At 42.8% G+C, this 19,696-nt stretch overlaps 1 protein-coding gene across 3 annotated transcripts in view; it reads left to right on the top strand.

The window, feature by feature from the left end:
- Positions 1-19,696, top strand: part of TNPO1 (transportin 1) — a 197,193-nt gene that overhangs the window by 60,800 nt on the left and 116,697 nt on the right. For all 3 annotated transcript variants that reach the window (XR_012243279.1, XM_073624364.1, XM_073624357.1), the window contains exon 4: positions 15,035-15,141. Coding sequence is in view for 2 of the 3 variants with exons in the window: in XM_073624364.1 (XP_073480465.1) it covers positions 15,035-15,141 (107 nt within the window). In the remaining variant the exon portion in view is untranslated. The remainder of the gene's footprint in view (positions 1-15,034; positions 15,142-19,696) is intronic.

The raw sequence follows: 19,696 nt of genomic DNA, 5'->3' as shown, positions 1-19,696 counted from the left end.
AGAGGAAATCTACCGCTGGGAAGGGAAATTCACTCCTGTAAGAGTTAGTATGGGGAAAAGTTGTCTCCACTGATGCTTTATCACCAAGGCTTGTTTCCACAACAATCCAAACTTTTCAAAATCCAATTGTCATCGGGGACAGAAAGTGAGGTGAAATCTTCTGAACAGGGGCACAGACAGCAAAACAAATGTTACAGGGGTGTTAACCATTCCCTATGCTATCCAAAAATCTTAAAAATTGTTTCTTTTTGGCTGGAGCTACACTTAAAAAATGTACCCGTTCTGACTTACAAGAACAAACCTACAGACCCTATCTTGTTTGTAACCACCTGTACTCAGTTTGCTCTTTTAATTCATCCTAGGAATAGGGAGGTTTTTCAAGGCACAGAGTTGATTGAAGCTACAATCCTACTGTACCCAAATCATGTTCTACTAAAAGTTTAGGTGCTGATTGTGCCAACTTTATGCAGTCTTGAAATACAGTGGATATAAAAAGTGTACACACCCCTGTTAAAATGTCAGGTTTCTGTGATGTTAAAAAAAAATGACAAAGATAAATCATTTCAGAACTTTTTCCACCTTTTAATGTGACCTATAAACTGTGCAACTCAATTGAAAAATCACCTGAAATCTTTTAGTGGGGGGGGGGTCAGTACACACCTGCCATCATTTAACCACTTGCCGACCGCCTAACGTATATATACGTCGGCAGAATGGCACGGGCAGGCAGAATCACGTACCTGTACGTGATCTGCCTCCCGCGGGCGGGGGGTCCGATCGGACCCCCCCCCGGTGCCATCGGCGGTCGGCATCTGACTGGGAGCGTCGGGAGGCGAGGGGGAGACCATCCGATCGTGGCCCCCCCCTCGCGATCGCTCCCAGCCAATGGGAATCCTCCTCTGCCTGTGTGTAGTTTCACACAGGCAGAGGATGTGATGTCATCTCTCCTCGGTCTGGCAGTTTCCGTCCAGCGCCGAGGAGAGAAGACATGTAAGTGCACACAACACAAACACACACAGTAGAACATGCCAGGCATACTTTACACCCCCGATCGCCCCCCGATCCCCCCCCAATCACCCCCCCCCCCCCCCGTCACAAACTGACATTAGCAGTATTTTTTTTTTTTTTTTTTTTTTCTGATTACTGCATAGTGTCAGTTTGTGACAGTTACAGTGTTAGGGCAGTTAGTATTACCCCCCTTTAGGTCTAGGATACCCCCCTAACCCCCCCTAATAAAGTTTTAACCCCTTGATCACCCCCTGTCACCAGTGTCACTAAGCGATCATTTTTCTGATCGCTGTATTAGTGTCGCTGGTGACGCTAGTTAGAGACGTAAATATTTAGGTTCGCCGTCAGTGTTTTATAGCGACAGGGACCCCCATATACTATCTAATAAAGGTTTTAACCCCTTGATTGCCCCCTAGTTAACCCTTTCACCACTGATCACCGTATAACTGTTACGAGTGACGCTGGTTAGTTTGTTTATTTTTTATAGTGTCAGGGCACCCGCCGTTTATTACCGAATAAAGGTTTAGCCCCCTGATCGCCCGGCGGTGATATGCGTCGCCCCAGGCAGCGTCAGATTAGCGCCAGTACCGCTAACACCCACGCACGCAGCATACGCCTCCCTTAGTGGTATAGTATCTGTACGGATCAATATCTGATCCAATCAGATCTATACTAGCGTCCCCAGCAGTTTAGGGTTCCCAAAAACACAGTGTTAGCGGGATCAGCCCAGATACCCGCTAGCACCTGCGTTTTGCCCCTCTGCCCGGCCCACCCAAGTGCAGTATCGATCGATCACTGTCACTTACAAAACACTAAACGCATAACTGCAGCGTTCGCATAGTCAGGCCTGATCCCTGCGATCGCTAACAGTTTTTTTGGTAGCGTTTTGGTGAACTGGCAAGCACCAGCCCCAGGCAGCGTCAGGTTAGCGCCAGTACCGCTAACACCCACGCACGCACCGTACACCTCCCTTAGTGGTATAGTATCTGATCGGATCAATATCTGATCTGATCAGATCTATACTAGCGTCCCCAGCAGTTTAGGGTTCCCACAAACGCAGTGTTAGCGGGATCAGCCCAGATACCTGCTAGCACCTGCGTTTTGCCCCTCCGCCCGGCCCAGCCCACCCAAGTGCAGTATCGATCGATCACTGTCACTTACAAAACACTAAACGCATAACTGCAGCGTTCGCAGAGTCAGGCCTGATCCCTGCGATCGCTAACAGTTTTTTTGGTAGCGTTTTGGTGAACTGGCAAGCACCAGCGGCCTAGTACACCCCGGTCGTAGTCAAACCAGCGCTGCAGTAACACTTGGTGACGTGGCGAGTCCAAGCTGGTGAGGTGGCAAGCACAAGTAGTGTCCCGCTGCCACCAAGAAGACGAACACAGGCCCGTCGTGCCCATAATGCCCTTCCTGCTGCATTCGCCAATCCTAATTGGGAACCCACCGCTTCTGCGGCGCCCGTACTTCCCCCATTCACATCCCCAACCAAATGCAGTCGGCTGTATGAGAGGCATTTTCTTTATGTCCTCCCGAGTACCCCTACCCAACGAACCCCCCCAAAAAAGATGTCGTGTCTGCAGCAAGTGCGGATATAGACGTGACACCCGCTATTATTGTCCCTCCTGTCCTGACAATCCTGGTCTTTGCATTGGTGAATGTTTTGAACGCTACCATTCACTAGTTGAGTATTAGCGTAGGGTACAGCATTGCACAGACTAGGCACACTTTCACAGGGTCTCCCAAGATGCCATCGCATTTTGAGAGACCCGAACCTGGAACCGGTTACAGTTATAAAAGTTACAGTTACAAAAAAAAGTGTAAAAAAAAAAAAAAACACATACAAAAATATAAAATAAAAAAAAAATAGTTGTCGTTTTATTGTTCTTTCTCTCTCTATTCTCTCTCTCTATTGTTCTGTTCTTTTTTACTGTATTCTATTCTGCAATGTTTTATTGTTATTATGTTTTATCATGTTTGCTTTTCAGGTATGCAATTTTTTATACCTTACCGTTTACTGTGCTTTATTGTTAACCATTTTTTTGTCTTCAGGTACGCCATTCACGACTTTGAGTGGTTATACCAGAATGATGCCTGCAGGTTTAGGTATCATCTTGGTATCATTCTTTTCAGCCAGCGGTCGGCTTTCATGTAAAAGCAATCCTAGCGGCTAATTAGCCTCTAGACTGCTTTTACAAGCAGTGGGAGGGAATGCCCCTCCCCCCCCAACGTCTTCCGTGTTTTTCTCTGGCTCTCCTGTCTCAACAGGGAACCTGAAAATGCAGCCGGTGATTCAGCCAGCTGACCATAGAGCTGATCAGAGACCAGAGTGGCTCCAAACATCTCTATGGCCTAAGAAACCGGAAGCTACGAGCATTTTATGACTTAGATTTCGCCGGATGTAAACAGCGCCATTGGGAAATTGGGAAAGCATTTTATCACACCGATCTTGGTGTGGTCAGATGCTTTGAGGGCAGAGGAGAAATCTAGGGTCTAATAGACCCCAATTTTTGCAAAAAAGAGTACCTGTCACTACCTGTTGCTATGATAGGGGATATTTACATTCCCTGAGATAACAATAAAAATGATTAAAAAAAAAAAAAAAAATGAAAGGAACAGTTTAAAAATAAGATAAAAAAATAATAATAATAAAGAAAAAAAAAAAAAAAAAAAAAAAAAAAAGCACCCCTGTCCCCCCTGCTCTCGCGCTAAGGCGAACGCAAGCGTCGGTCTGGCGTCAAATGTAAACAGCAATTGCACCATGCATGTGAGGTATCGCCGCGAAGGTCAGATCGAGGGCAGTAAGTTTAGCAGTAGACCTCCTCTGTAAATCTAAAGTGGTAACCTGTAAAGGCTTTTAAAGGCTTTTAAAAATGTATTTAGTTTGTCGCCACTGCACGTTTGTGCGCAATTTTAAAGCATGTCATGTTTGGTATCCATGTACTCGGCCTAAGATCATCTTTTTTATTTCATCAAACATTTGGGCAATATAGTGTGTTTTAGTGCATTAAAATGTAAAAAAGTGTGTTTTTTCCCCAAAAAATGCGTTTGAAAAATCGCTGCGCAAATACTGTGTGAAAAAAAAAAATGAAACACCCACCATTTTAATCTGTAGGGCATTTGCTTTAAAAAAAAAATATAATGTTTGGGGGTTCAAAGTAATTTTCTTGCAAAAAAAAATTATTTTTTTATGTAAACAATAAGTGTCAGAAAGGGCTTTGTCTTCAAGTGGTTAGAAGTGTGGGTGATGTGTGACATAAGCTTCTAGATGTTGTGCATAAAATGCCAGGACAGTTCAAAACCCCCCCAAATGACCCCATTTTGGAAAGTAGACACCCCAAGCTATTTGCTGAGAGTCATGTTGAGTCCATGGAATAATTTATATTGTGACACAAGTTGCGGGAAAGAGACAATTTTTTATTTTTTTTATTTTTTTTTTGCGCAAAGTTGTCACTAAATGATATATTGCTCAAACATGCCATGGGAATATTTGAAATTACACCCCAAAATACATTCTGCTGCTTCTCCTGAGTACGGGGATACCACATGTGTGGGACTTTTTGGGAGCCTAGCCGCGTACGGGACCCCGAAAACCAAGCACCGCCTTCAGGCTTTCTAAGGCCGTAAATTTTTGATTTCACTCTTCACTGCCTATCACAGTTTCGGAGGCCATGGAATGCCCAGGTGGCAAAAAAACCCCCCAAATGACCCCATTTTGGAAAGTAGACACCCCAAGCTATTTGATGAGAGGTATAGTGAGTATTTTGCAGACCTCACTTTTTGTCACAAAGTTTTGAAAATTGAAAAAAGAAAAAAAAAAATTTTTTTTCTCGTCTTTCTTTATTTTCAAAAACAAATGAGAGCTGCAAAATACTCACCATGCCTCTCAGCAAATAGCTTGGGGTGTCTACTTTCCAAAATGGGGTCATTTGGGGGGGTTTGTGCCACCTGGGCATTCCATGGCCTCCGAAACTGTGATAGGCAGTGAGGAGTAAAATCAAAAATGTACGCCCTTAGAAATCCTGAAGGCAGTGATTGGTTTTCGGGGTCCCGTACGCGGCTAGGCTCCCAAAAAGTCCCACACATGTGGTATCCCCATACTCAGGAGAAGCAGCTAAATGTATTTTGGGGTGCAATTCCACATATGCCCATGGCCTGTGTGAGCAATATATCATTTAGTGACAACTTTGTGCAAAAAAAAAAAAAAAAAAAAAAAATTTGTCACTTTCCCGCAACTTGTGTCAAAATATAAAACATTCCATGGACTCAACATGCCTCAAAGCAAATAGCTTGGGGTGTCTACTTTCCAAAATGGGGTCATTTGGGGGGGTTTTATGTCATCTGGGCATTTTATGGCCTTCAAAACTGTGATAGGTAGTGAGGAGTAAAATCAAAAATGTACGCCCTTAGAAATCCTGAAGGCAGTGATTGGTTTTCGGGGCCCCGTACGCGGCTAGGCTCCCAAAAAGTCTCACACATGTGGTATCCCCGTACTCAGGAGAAGCAGCTAAATGTATTTTGGGGTGCAATTCCACATATGCCCATGGCCTGTGTGAGCAATATATCATTTAGTGACAACTTTTTGTAATTTTTTTTTTTTTTTTGTCATTGTTCAATCACTTGGGACAAAAAAAATGAATATTCAATGGGCTCAACATGCCTCTCAGCAAATTCCTTGGGGTGTCTACTTTCCAAAATGGGGTCATTTGTGGGGGTTTTGTACTGCCCTGCCATTTTAGCACCTCAAGAAACGACATAGGCAGTCATAAATTAAAGGCTATGTAAATTCCAGAAAATGTACCCTAGTTTGTAGACGCTATAACTTTTGCGCAAACCAATAAATATACACTTATTGACATTTTTTTTACCAAAGACATGTGGCCGAATACATTTTGGCCTAAAAGTATGACTAAAATTGAGTTTATTGGATTTTTTTTAGAACAAAAAGTAGAAAATATCATTTTTTTTCAAAATTTTCGGTCTTTTTCCGTGTATAGCGCAAAAAATAAAAACGGCAGAGGTGATCAAATACTATCAAAAGAAAGCTCTATTTGTGGGAAGAAAAGGACGCAAATTTCGTTTGGGTACAGCATTGCATGACCGCGCAATTAGCAGTTAAAGCGACGCAGTGCCGAATTGTAAAAAGTGCTCTGGTCAGGAAGGGGGTAAAACCTTCCGGGGCTGAAGTGGTTAAAGTGCCTCTGATTAACCCCCAAATAAAGATCAGCTGTTCTAGTAGGTCTTTCCTGACATTTTCTTAGTCTCATCCTAAAGCAGAAGCCATGGTCCGCAAAGCACTTCCGAAGCATCCAAGGGATCTCATTGTTAAAAGGTATCAATCAGGAGAAGGGTACAAACAAATTTCCAAGGCATTAGATATACCATGGAACACAGTGAAGATAGTCATCAAGTGGAGAAAATATGGCACAATTACCATGAACTGGATGTCCCTCCAAAATTTCTGAAAAGACAGGAGGAAAACTTTTCAGGGAGGCTGTCAAGAGGCCTACAGTAACATTAAAGGAGCTGCAGGAATATCTGGCAAGTACTGGCTGTGTGGTACATGTAACAACAATCTCCTGTATTCTTCATATGTCTGGGCTATGGGGTAGAGTGGCAAGACAGAAGCCTTTTCTCAACACATCTGAAGTCTCCCAAAACCATGTGGGAAAATGTGTTATGGTCTGATGATACCAAAAGAACACCATACCCACAGTGAAGCATGGTGGTGGCAGTATCATGCTTTGGGGCTATTTTTCTTCTGCTGGAACAGGGGCCTTAGACAAGGTAGAGGGAATTTTATGACCAGTTCTGAATACCAACTTCATCTTTCAGCATTACGATGACCCAAAGCATACATCCAAATCAACAAAAGAATGGCTTCACCAGAAGAAGATTGACGGTTTTTCTGACAGAAGTGTTTTTGCAAAGAAGAGTGGGCAAATATTGCCAAGTCAAGATGCGTCATGCTGATAGACTCTTACCCAAAAAGACTGAGTGCTGTAATAAAATCAAAAGGGGCTTCAACAAAGTATTAGTTTAACCACTTCAACACAGGACATTTTCACCTCCTTCCTGTCCAGGCCAATTTTCAGCTTTCAGCACTAACATTTTGAATGACCATTGCGCGGTCATGCAACACTGTACCCAAATGAAATTTTTATCATTCCCCCCCCCACAAATAGAGCTTTCTTTTGGTATTTGATCACCTCTGCGATTTTTATTTTTTGCGCTATAAAAAAAATAAGAGCGACAAAACACTATTTTCTAATTTTTGCTATAATAAATATCTCAAATTAAAAAAAAAAAAAAAATTTTTTTCCTCAGTTTAGGCCGATCTGTATTCTACATATTTTTGGTAAAAAATCACTATAAGCGTATATTGGAAAAGTTATACCGCCTACAAAATAGGGGATAGATTAATGGCATTTTTATTATTATTATTATTATTATTAATAATAAGAATAATATTATTATTATTTTTTTTTTTTAACTAGTAATGGTGGTGATCTGCGATTTTTATCTTGATTGCGACGGACAGATAATACACTTTTGACACTAATTTGGGACCACTGACACTTATACAGCGATCAGTGCTATAAATATGCACTGATTACTGTATAAATGTCACTGGCAGGGAAGGGGTTAACACCAGGGGGCGATCAAGGGGTTAACTGTGTTACCTAGGGAGTGATTCTCACTGTGGGGGGGACTGATCGGTGTTCCTATATACTAGGAACAGACGATCTGTATCCTCTCCCCTGGCAGGACGTGGATCTGTGTGTTTACATACAGATCCATCGGCTCCCGAGTGACGCGCCCCCATATACCCCCGGAAAGCCAAGGGCGTCCTATGACACCCGCCCGGAGGGACAGTGTTCCAGCGGATGTCATATGACAATGGGCGGGTATGGAAGTGGTTATGGGTGTGCACACTTATGCAACCATATTTTTATGCCCCTTCACCTAAAAGATTTCAGTTTGCTGTTCAACTGAGTTGTACAATTTATAGGTCACATTAAAGGTGGAAAAAGTTCTGAAATTATTCATTTTTGTCATTTATTTACATCACAGAAACCTGACATTTTAACAGGGGTGTGTAGACTTTTCCTATCCACTGTATGTTGCTCCTAGCTGCGAGTTTATTCCATCATTAGTCTTCTTTCTATTTCAGTAGTTTATTGTTATTCAAGGTGTACAATGAAACAATGAAAAAAATTGTGTGTAACAATCAAAGAAGTGCATAAAGACAAAATATCCTTCAGTAGTACATGGCTAAATTGAGCATAATGCTCTTGAGAGTCAGATATGGTGTGAGGTGTCGTTCCTGGGGTCAAGGAAGCCTGGGAGGCTTACAGCAGAATCTCATGAGTGTAGAATTCTGTAATAAAGTTCTAATATGGAACCCAACCCAAGATAAGGGACTTGGGATACCATAGAGGAATAAATCTATGACCTTTCTGGAATAACAATACTTGTGTAAGCAGCATGTCATACAATGCATAATTAAAGATGGAAAAAAATTGACCATGTGAGTGCAACTGAGTACAAAGGATACAAAGGAGCAGCAAGAAAAGAGTACAGGAGGAAGTAGGGAGAAGAGGAAACCGGTAAGGGATAACACCTGGCCAGGAGCCCGCCACCGCCTGACCGCTAATCCACCACTATTCATGTGGTAGTTGTAGGTATGACAGTCAAGGGTTTCAAACTGTCGTACAGCGATTGCTTATCTCAAACTGTGCTAACAATTTTTTCATTAAGCCAAATCCTCGCAAGTTTGTGTTTCAATATGGGTAAGTCGATCACAGGACTTTTCCATGCTATTAGAGTCCTCTTTAACTCTGTTGGATATGGCCAGTACCTCTTCCCTTTTGACTGAGGTTTTTAATAGTCGTGAAAGACTTTATAGTCCAAATAGTCCAGTTATTTTCTGACTTTTATCACAGAGGCAGCAAGCACATTCCAACACCACCTCCTGCAGATTGTGTCTGTTTTTTCTGTGGCCTTCTTGGCTTCCGAGCCATTAGCTGCAGAGGACTGTAATTCACTCCAGTCCTTGACTGCTGATCTTTCCCCTGAGTAGTCAGTTCACTGCTCTTTCTCCCAAATTAGGAGAAGACCGGTTTGGTTCTTATTGATGTAGTACACACCATTCTGAAACTAGATGATCAGCCTGTTATTTCTACTAGTGCTGATTTCAATCCTGGGTTGTTTCAAAGTCCCTAAGGCAACAAAGACTCTTCCAATACACTCACTGTTCAACTTTTTCTTCTTTTCTCCCCTCTATGGAGATTGGAAGCACTCTGAAAAGCCGTGTAACCTTTTGGGTAGTATTTTGTGGAAAATGGCCTTATCACCACTGTGTATCTGGCAGTGTCCCACTTTAAGAAAGCAATTATATCAGTGGAAGAAGTCTTTTTAAAGTGAAAGACCAAGCTGGAACTAGGGGGCTGCTTGAGGGGTATTACATTTTGTGGATGTTTGGAGAGCTTGCATTTCAGACGCTTGGGTGTAGGAAGTGGTATCCCAGAAATACAAGCTGGAACTTTGTTCCATGAAACCACCTCAGTTTCTTGCCTCCAGCTTCATTTGTCACCACAGATCTCCCATTAAGTCCTCTTGGGTCGTCTGGACCAAGATGTTTCCCAGTTTCTTCGGTAGAACGGTTCCAGATGTTTTACTTGAAATTGTTCAAATCAAATGGAGTATCTGTCTCATCTTAGACCTTCAAGTTTTTAAATGTCATTCTTTGAGCCAAGAAATTTCACATTGAATCCACTTCGTTGGCCAAGGGAGTTCTCCTGGCTTCTGTGGATGCCAAGGATGCATGTGCCCATCTTTCTAGCTTATCTGCATTTCTCTCATTCTTTTGTGGATCCTTTATGCAACTAGTTTGTGGCCTTGCTCTAAACCTTCTCATGTGCACCTTGGGAGTTCACCAAGGTGTTGGCCCTGGTACTAGCCTCGTTCTGTTTTTGTGGCATCCCAGTTGTGGGATACTTTGACTACCTCCTGTTGAACCACAGTCGGCGAGGGCTCTGGCCAACATAGCTTTTTGACTGTCCAAACATTACATTGGTTCTGATGTATTCTGAAACTTCAGAAAATATTGATGGTGTAGACTCATTATTTGAAGTATTTGGGTTTAGTACTGGATGTTGTTTAGGCCAGATCGTTTCTTCCACAGGAGAGACTTCAGACTCCCTTCATCATGATCCACTTCCATGATGGATGTTTGACACATGCAAATATGTAAAAACCACTGCTTTAATTCTTACCCATGACTAGTGTGCGCCACTATTGTCTGATCATGTATCTGTAGATGCCAGAACTACTTCTTCAAAATCCTCCTTTAACTACAAAGTTCCTGAGCCTAATTCTTTGAACCATATGCTCCAGTGCTGATGCTCACGTTTCAACTTCTTGGTTGATCCCTCCTTTTCAGGCTCCTCCCCTGACCTTATGCTCTCTGGGCTTTCTGGGTGTAACATTGACACGCTCCATTAGCATGACATTTTTTTCTGTTTCCATATTCAGGAACATACTTATTGGTAGCTTGGTTGCCCCTTTGAGAAATCCTCTCGTTATGCTGAGGGACCTTTTTGAGACATCCTGTGCTTGGCTTTCCCCACACAAGCATCACTGGGACTCTCCTCTTCCCTAAATGTGTGGTTAGCTCCACTAGCTAGAGCTCTTATTATCAGAATACATATATCTCGATGGCTTGCAACCATCAGACTCTGCCATGAGGTCTGATTTGCCCCTTGATCCTCTAATCAGAGCTGCGGATTGCCAAGTCACTCATTTTACAGGCTATGAAGACATTCTGCTCTCATCTTATCAAATTTAAATTTTGTACATGCCTTAAAATACTTTTCTTTGTATATATTGAGAGTCGAAAAAAAGTTTTTAACCTGTTGGCTAATGCCTAAAAGGAGGATTGGACACTGGCAAACAAAACTGTAGGCCAGTCCAAAATAACCCCTCCCAATACCAGCATGCCTCAGTTTTGTAGCAAAGCAGAACAAAAAGTGTCATCAATGAAGAGGGGTGGGATTTGCGGCAGTGGACTTCAAGAAAAGGATTTTACAGTGACTGCAGACAATAGGAATTTTGATGTACCTGTACATTTTGTACTTTGGAGTACAGTACATTACACAGTTGATTCGTAGACCATGGGTTACATACCACTACCTTAAGGTGTTTGGGGGTCCAGATGAAGCTTTCATTAGGGTACAATCAAAAAAAGAAAACAAAGAAATGGGGGGGGGGGGGTTGCGTCCTACATCGTACCCAAAGATGTGGAATTAACAGGTACATTAAAGTTCCTTTTTTAATTGTACTGTAGACAGTAATTCTTTGACCATGGGAGGTCCCCAGGAATTTGAAGAATGGGCACTAAAATAGCTAAAACAGTAGTAACAGGCCACAAGATAAAACAAGGGTCAGCTGACCACAGTGGACAGTTAACAGCAGAAGCACATTGTAGCTGAAGCATGTAACAGCAGAGGCTCAAACAGCCACTGTGGCCCAGCAACTTTTGAAAAGGACAAATGCCAGATTGTGTGTGTGTGTGTGTATTAGAGCTGCACAATTAATCGTTAAAAAATTGCGATCTCGATTCAACCCCCCTGACGATCTCTGATTCTTTCATATAACAAGTAGAGAGACTTATCTGCTCACTCAGCTGTCAAAAGAAAACATCTGGGCAGTCTTCCAAGTTTTTAATATGAAACATTGTAACTAACCTTCCTTTTTGGATCAAAGGGATACACTTCTGTTTGTAAAGAAAAAATCCAGGCAGTCTGCCAAGTTTTCAACAACATGTAAATGCAGGAAGTTTAACCACTTAGTCTAAATCTTTTTCTGACACATCTTAAGTTAAAATCAATATTTTTTGCTAGAAAATTACTTGGAACCCCCAAATATATCTATCTATAGATATAGATAGATATATATATATATCAGATCATTTTTCGGATCAAAAAAAACCACCCGTCATCTCCCCCACTGTAGTGTCCACAATCTCCGCCCCCACTGTAGTGTCCACAATCTCCGCCCCCACTGTAGTGTCCACAATCTCCGCCCCCACTGTAGTGTCCACAATCTCCGCCCCCACTGTAGTGTCCACAATCTCCGCCCCCACTGTAATAGCCACGTCATTGCCCCCACTGTAATAGCCACGTCATCGCCCCCACTGTAATAGCCACGTCATCGCCCCCACTGTAATAGCCACGTCATCGCCCCCACTGTAATAGCCACGTCATCGCCCCCACTGTAATAGCCACGTCATCGCCCCCACTGTAATAGCCACGTCATCGCCCCCACTGTAATAGCCACGTCATCGCCCCCACTGTAATAGCCACGTCATCGCCCCCACTGTAATAGCCACGTCATCGCCCCCACTGTAATAGCCACGTCATCGCCCCCACTGTAATAGCCACGTCATCGCCCCCACTGTAATAGCCACGTCATCGCCCCCACTGTAATAGCCACGTCATCGCCCCCACTGTAATAGCCACGTCATCGCCCCCACTGTAATAGCCACGTCATCGCCCCCACTGTAATAGCCACGTCATCGCCCCCACTGTAATAGCCACGTCATCGCCCCCCACTGTAATAGCCACGTCATCGCCCCCCACTGTAATAGCCACGTCATCGCCCCCCACTGTAATAGCCACGTCATCGCCCCCCACTGTAATAGCCACGTCATCGCCCCCACTGTAATAGCCACGTCATCGCCCCCACTGTAATAGCCACGTCATCGCCCCCACTGTAATAGCCACGTCATCGCCCCCACTGTAATAGCCACGTCATCGCCCCCACTGTAATAGCCACGTCATCGCCCCCACTGTAATAGCCACGTCATCGCCCCCACTGTAATAGCCACGTCATCGCCCCCCACTGTAATAGCCACGTCATCGCCCCCCACTGTAATAGCCACGTCATCGCCCCCCACTGTAATAGCCACGTCATCGCCCCCCACTGTAATAGCCACGTCATCGCCCCCCACTGTAATAGCCACGTCATCGCCCCCCACTGTAATAGCCACGTCATCGCCCCCCACTGTAATAGCCACGTCATCGCCCCCACTGTAATAGCCACGTCATCGCCCCCACTGTAATAGCCACGTCATCGCCCCCACTGTAATAGCCACGTCATCGCCCCCACTGTAATAGCCACGTCATCGCCCCCACTGTAATAGCCACGTCATCGCCCCCACTGTAATAGCCACGTCATCGCCCCCACTGTAATAGCCACGTCATCGCCCCCACTGTAATAGCCACGTCATCGCCCCCACTGTAATAGCCACGTCATCGCCCCCACTGTAATAGCCACGTCATCGCCCCCACTGTAATAGCCACGTCATCGCCCCCACTGTAATAGCCACGTCATCGCCCCCACTGTAATAGCCACGTCATCGCCCCCACTGTAATAGCCACGTCATCGCCCCCACTGTAATAGCCACGTCATCGCCCCCACTGTAATAGCCACGTCATCGCCCCCACTGTAATAGCCACGTCATCGCCCCCACTGTAATAGCCATGTCATCGCCCCCACTGTAATAGCCACGTCATCTCCATCCCCACTGTAATAGCCACGTCACCTCCAACGATTGCTTGCTAGCAGTTGAGGCGGGTGATGATGACGTCAGCGCGCCGCTCACCTAGGCCGCTGCCGGGTGTACCAAGATGGCCGCCGCTCCGGAGCTAGGCCGAAGCCGTGGCCTTTTCTAAGGCCGAGGCAGCAGAGCGCTCCGCGGATCGCATGGTGTGCTGATCTGAACAGGTTGACCCGTTTGGATTACGGATCGGTGACGATCCGTTGCACCCCTTTTATATATTATTTTAGCAGAGACCCTAGGGAATAAAATGGCAATTGCTGCAATATTTTATGTCCCACTGTATTTGCCCAGCGGTCTTTCAAACGCAGTTTTTTGGGAAAAATTACACTTCAATGAATAAAAAAAAAAAAAAATGCCAAAAGAATCGTGATCTATCTTCTAAGCAAAAAAATTGTGATTCTCATTTTAGCCAGAATCGTGCAGCTCTGGTGTACATACTCAAGAACCCAGACATCTTTGGGAGGCTGGACTCAGGCAGGGGAGGAGTGACTTACCTGAGGGCAGATGCACTACCAAAAAAAAAAAAAAAAACATTGCCACCCATCCAGCTAGAAGAGAAGGATGGAATCTCACAGCATGACTGGCCTGTGAGGCAAGAGAAGAGTAGTCGGATCCCATGCAAAAACATGTCAGGTAGCCATACATGACAGACCCCCACGCATAAGGTTAATTGTAAAATGTTTGAAATGCCTTCAGGCTTGACATGGAACGAGAAAATGACAGTCCCACAGAATGGGAGAAAGAGCCCCAGGAAAGCAAGTAAAAATTGCTTCCAGGGTACTTGGTTCTTGAAAGTAGCGGCATACATTGTCCAAAGAAAGAATTTGAGATGCATGGAGATCGCTGAACAAAAACGCAACGCAGTTATATAACTGGAGATGCAGACAAGTGCCAGGGTACATACAAACTGTAGAGAAGAAAACACATTAGAAGAGCACTAAGAACCAGGGCAAAGCAGCCTTTTTTAAGTACTAAGCCGACAAATGTAGTTGATCGATATAAAAAAAACACCCATTTTTCCTATTAAGTGTGTTATTTTCCTTCTAAAGCTTTGATTTGTGACTACATGCTTTTCAAATTCCTACAAGCATCGAAAGCTAAGTGGGCTGTATTTTTTTCGCCTCTTAACAGCTGGTTTAAAAGAAAATCATTGGTGTCTCTCCAGCAACCCTTAATACTTTTTTTTTTTTTTTTATATCCTATTTTGGATCGTTAAAAATAATTACCATAGAAAAGTAGCTCCTCTACACCCTTTGTCTTTCAGACTTTTAAGAAGCAGTTCCTCCCCAGAGAAATTGTTGACCTAGTCCAGCTGAAGAAAGTGTTAAAAAGGTTATATTGCTGTGTGTGAAGGCAATTGTTTACTAATTGTTGCATATCTGTTTTTTATTGTTTTTTTAGGAATCTTAATCACAACCATTGCCTCAAAAGGAGAGTTGCAGAATTGGCCAGAGCTGCTGCCAAAGTTGTGTAGTCTGTTGGACTCGGAGGATTATAACACATGTGAAGTAAGAATATTTAAGAGTCCCCGTAGTGCTTGTGAAATGTGTTTTTCTGTTTGCTGATGTTTTTACAGCAAGTATCTCTTGCATTTGCCCCATACATTTGATTGGTTTTAGTGTTTTGATTGTAAAAGTCAATTATAATTGTATATTAAAATACTGATGCCTTTTGGAAGGTTCATACTGGTTCATTAGAAATAAAGGCTTTCATTTAGATAAAGTAGAACTCCAGAAAAATAGCATATCAGGATTTCAATTGTGTACATCCATAGGTAATGTTCTACTTGGTTACAAACATCCTCTGGGGGAATATGATCAAATCTGAAGCACCTGTGCATGGCAACTAATCAGCTTCTGTCTTTCATTTTTAAAGCTTTACGGCCCGTACACATGATCCGAAAATCGGACGAAAAATACCGCTTTTGACGATAATTGGATCGTTAGTACAGAGCTTTCGAGAGCCGATCACGACAATTCATCCAATTTTATTATTAGATCGGACAAGCACGAAAATCTTCCTCGTACGATTTTCGTTTTAGTCAGTACAGTTGTTGTCCGAAAATACAATTTAAATACATTATAACACGACATCACTTCCGATTTTTTTTTTTCTTTTTCCTGTTTTATGGGAATTTTCGTGACTTTAGTAACCTATTCAATTTCTACTTGCGACTATTAAGCAAAAAGTCAGACAATCTGTCCGATTTTCAGATCGGGTTTACTCCACTTACACCTAGTGATTTGGAAACCCGGGCAGAATCGTTGTGATTCTGCTTGCAATTCCAAATCGCGGGAAAAGTGCAAAATGTGTTTGGATGACATTCATTCATAATGGCACTCCAAGCGCAGTTCGGTTTTTCGGCGATTATCGCACATCAAACGCACTTGGCAGAGTCTCCCAAAAAGGTACATGAGTTTCTTTGCATAACAAATGGCGCATATGGCAGCCCATTCAAGTGAATTGGCTGCCCCATGCGCAACACGTTGAAGCGCATGAAAATCGCAAGCGGGAATACACGTGTGATCGGGGCTTATAGTGATTGTAAATGATCACCTTGTAAAACAACTCATTTAGTTTAAAATAGAAATGAAAGGCAAAACGATTGTGTATAGATATAAAAAACATAAATCCTTTTTTTTCTCCCCCCCCCTTTTTTTTTTTTAATATAAGTGATTACATTCCCTCTGTTCTCAGTTGCATAGGAGCTGGGGGGGAGGAGAAGCAGCTTCCCAGTGAATGTCTGTGCAGGGGGAGTGTGTCAGGACAAGTCTGATCATTGGAGGAGAGCAGGCCGAGTTCCCAGCACAGCTAGAGAACTGAGCAAGGTGTGTTTTTCTGCTTAAGCCCCGTACACATGATCAGAAAATCGTGCTAAAAATACAGATTTTGGCGCAATCGTACAATAATCTGATCGTTAGTACGATAATCTGATCATTAGTACAGAGTTTCCGAAAGCCGGTCAGGACAGTCATCCGATATTATTTGACTGAACATGCACAAATTTTTTTTTTCGTACGATGCCAGATCATACGATTTTTGTTTGTACAGTTGTCGTTCGAAAATGCAATACAAATACACTACAACACATGACATAATTCTGAATTTTTATTTTGTCCTACCAGAATTTTCATGACTTTAGTATACTCTTCAGGTTCGATCTGAGATTAGCATGCAAAGAAAAAAAACGGACGATCATTTGTCCGCTAATCTCATTGTGTGTACCAGGCATTAGAGTGGTCAGTTTTTAACAGGAGAGCAGCGGGACTAGCAAGAACACAAGGACTTTCACACAAAAGAAGCAATACAAAGGGAACAGGATACTTTCTCATACAAGTACATGGTACAGCAGGCAATATGAAATGTTGGGTTAACAAACACTTTAAATGAACAAGCTGAATTTAGAAGCTGATTAGTTGCCAGGCACAGCTGCTCCAGATTCTGTCTGCTCCAGTTTTCATAAATTCCTTTATCTCTGTGCACAGTTCTACATACTTTCTCCTCTCATGCTACAGTATTTGTACTTACCCATCTGAAATTGGACAAAAGGAAAGTAATATAAGTTTTACTTTGCCATCCCTCATGCTCCAACCTACTGATTGGGCAGTGAAGTATCTCGTATGTTTTCCCCTTCTGTTAGCATCCTCATTAAGCTAACGAACACTGCTCAATGCTGTAGAGCTCAGACACTTATTCTGCTGCCTATCCTTTTTGTAAGTGCTGCTGTGCAGGGGATTACAGGAGGCTGACATCAAGAAGTTTAGGTACTAATATTACAAATGTATTGAATTCCTATTTAAATCTTTGCTTTAAAGAAAGCATTGCACATTGATGTGGTTAAAATGACTGCAGTTAACCACTTCAGCCCCGGAAGGATTTACCCCCTTCCTGACCAGAGCACTTTTTACAATTTGGCACTGCGTCGCTTTAACTGCTAATTGCGCGGTCATGCAATGCTGTACCCAAACGAAATTTGCGTCCTTTTCTTCCCACAAATAGAGCTTTCTTTTGATGGTATTTGATCACCTCTGCCGTTTTTATTTTTTGCGCTATACACGGAAAAAGACCGAAAATTTTGAAAAAAATTGATATTTTCTACTTTTTGTTCTAAAAAAAAATCCAATAAACTCAATTTTAGTCATACATTTAGGCCAAAATGTATTCGGCCACATGTCTTTGGTAAAAAAAATATCAATAAGTGTATATTTATTGGTTTGCGCAAAAGTTATAGCGCCTACAAACTAGGGTACATTTTCTGGAATTTACACAGCCTTTAATTTATGACTGCCTATGTCATTTCTTGAGGTGCTAAAATGGCAGGGCAGTACAAAACCCCCACCCCCCCATTTTGGAAAGTAGACACCCCAAGGAAATTGCTGAGAGGCATGTTGAGCCCATTGAATATTTTTTTTTGTCCCAAGTGATTGAATAATGACAAAAAAAAAAAAAAAAAAATTACAAAAAGTTGTCACTAAATGATATATTGCTCACACAGGCCATGGGCATATGTGGAATTGCACCCCAAAATACATTTAGCTGCTTCTCCTGAGTACGGGGATACCACATGTGTGGGACTTTTTAGGAGCCTAGCCGCGTACGGGGCCCCGAAAACCAATCACTGCCTTCAGGATTTCTAAGGGCGTACATTTTTTATTTTACTCCTCACTACCTATCACAGTTTTGAATGCCATAAAATGCCCAGATGGCATAAACCCCCCCCCAAATGACCCCATTTTGGAAAGTAGACACCCCAAGCTATTTGCTTTGAGGCATGTTGAGTCCATGGAATGTTTTATATTTTGACACAAGTTGCGGGAAAGTGACAAATTTTTTTTTTTTTTGCACAAAGTTGTCACTAAATGATATATTGCTCACACAGGCCATGGGCATATGTGGAATTGCACCCCAAAATACATTTAGCTTCTTCTCCTGAGTATGGGGATACCACATGTGTGGGACTTTTTAGGAGACTAGCCACGTACGGGGCCCCGAAAACCAATCACCGCCTTCAGGATTTCTAAGGGCGTGAATTTTTGATTTCACTCTTCACTGCCTATCACAGTTTCAGAGGCCATGGAATGCCCAGGTGGCACAAACCCCCCCCCCCCCCCAAATGACCCCATTTTGGAAAGTAGACACCCCAAGCTATTTGCTGAGAGGCATGGTGAGTATTTTGCAGCTCTCATTTGTTTTTGAAAATAAAGAAAGACAAGAAAAAAAATTTTTTTTTTTTCAATTTTCAAAACTTTGTGACAAAAAGTGAGGTCTGCAAAATACTCACTATACCTCTCAGCAAATAGCTTGGGATGTCTACTTTCCAAAATGGGGTCATTTGGGGGGGGGGGGTTTGCCACCTGGGCATTCCATGGCCTCCGAAACTGTGATAGGCAGTGAAGAGTGAAATCAAAAATTTACGCCCTTAGAAAGCCTGAAGGCGGTGCTTGGTTTTCTGGGTCCCGTGCGCGGCTAGGCTCCCAAAAAGTCCCACACATGTGGTATCCCCATACTCAGGAGAAGCAACAGAATGTATTTTGGGGTGTAATTTTACATATTCCCATGGCATGTTTGAGCAATATATCATTTAGTGACAACTTTGTGCAAAAAAAAAAAAATTGTCTCTTTCCCGCAACTTGTGTCACAATATCAAATATTCCATGGACTCGACATGCCTCTCAGCAAATAGCTTGGGGTGTCTACTTTCCAAAATAGGGTCATTTGGGGGGGTTTTGAACTGTCCTGGCATTTTATGCACAATATTTAGAAGCTTATGTCACACATCACCCACTCTTCTAACCACTTGAATACAAAGCCCTTTCTGACACTTTTTGATTACATGAAAAAATTATTTTTTTTGCAAGAAAATTACTTTGAACCCCCACACATTATATATTTTTTTAAAGCAAATGCCCTACAGATTAAAATGGTGGGTGTTTCATTTTTTTTTTTTTCACACAGTATTTGCGCAGCGATTTTTCAAACGCATTTTTTGGGGAAAAAACACACTTTTTTAAATTTTAATGCACTAAAACACACTATATTGCCCAAATGTTTGATGAAATAAAA

This window comes from Aquarana catesbeiana, linkage group LG01 (genome assembly GCF_042186555.1).
Source record: "Aquarana catesbeiana isolate 2022-GZ linkage group LG01, ASM4218655v1, whole genome shotgun sequence".
NCBI lineage: Eukaryota > Metazoa > Chordata > Amphibia > Anura > Ranidae > Aquarana > Aquarana catesbeiana.
The sequence above is the reverse complement of the archived record's forward strand: the minus strand, read 5'-3'. Positions and strand labels throughout refer to the sequence as shown.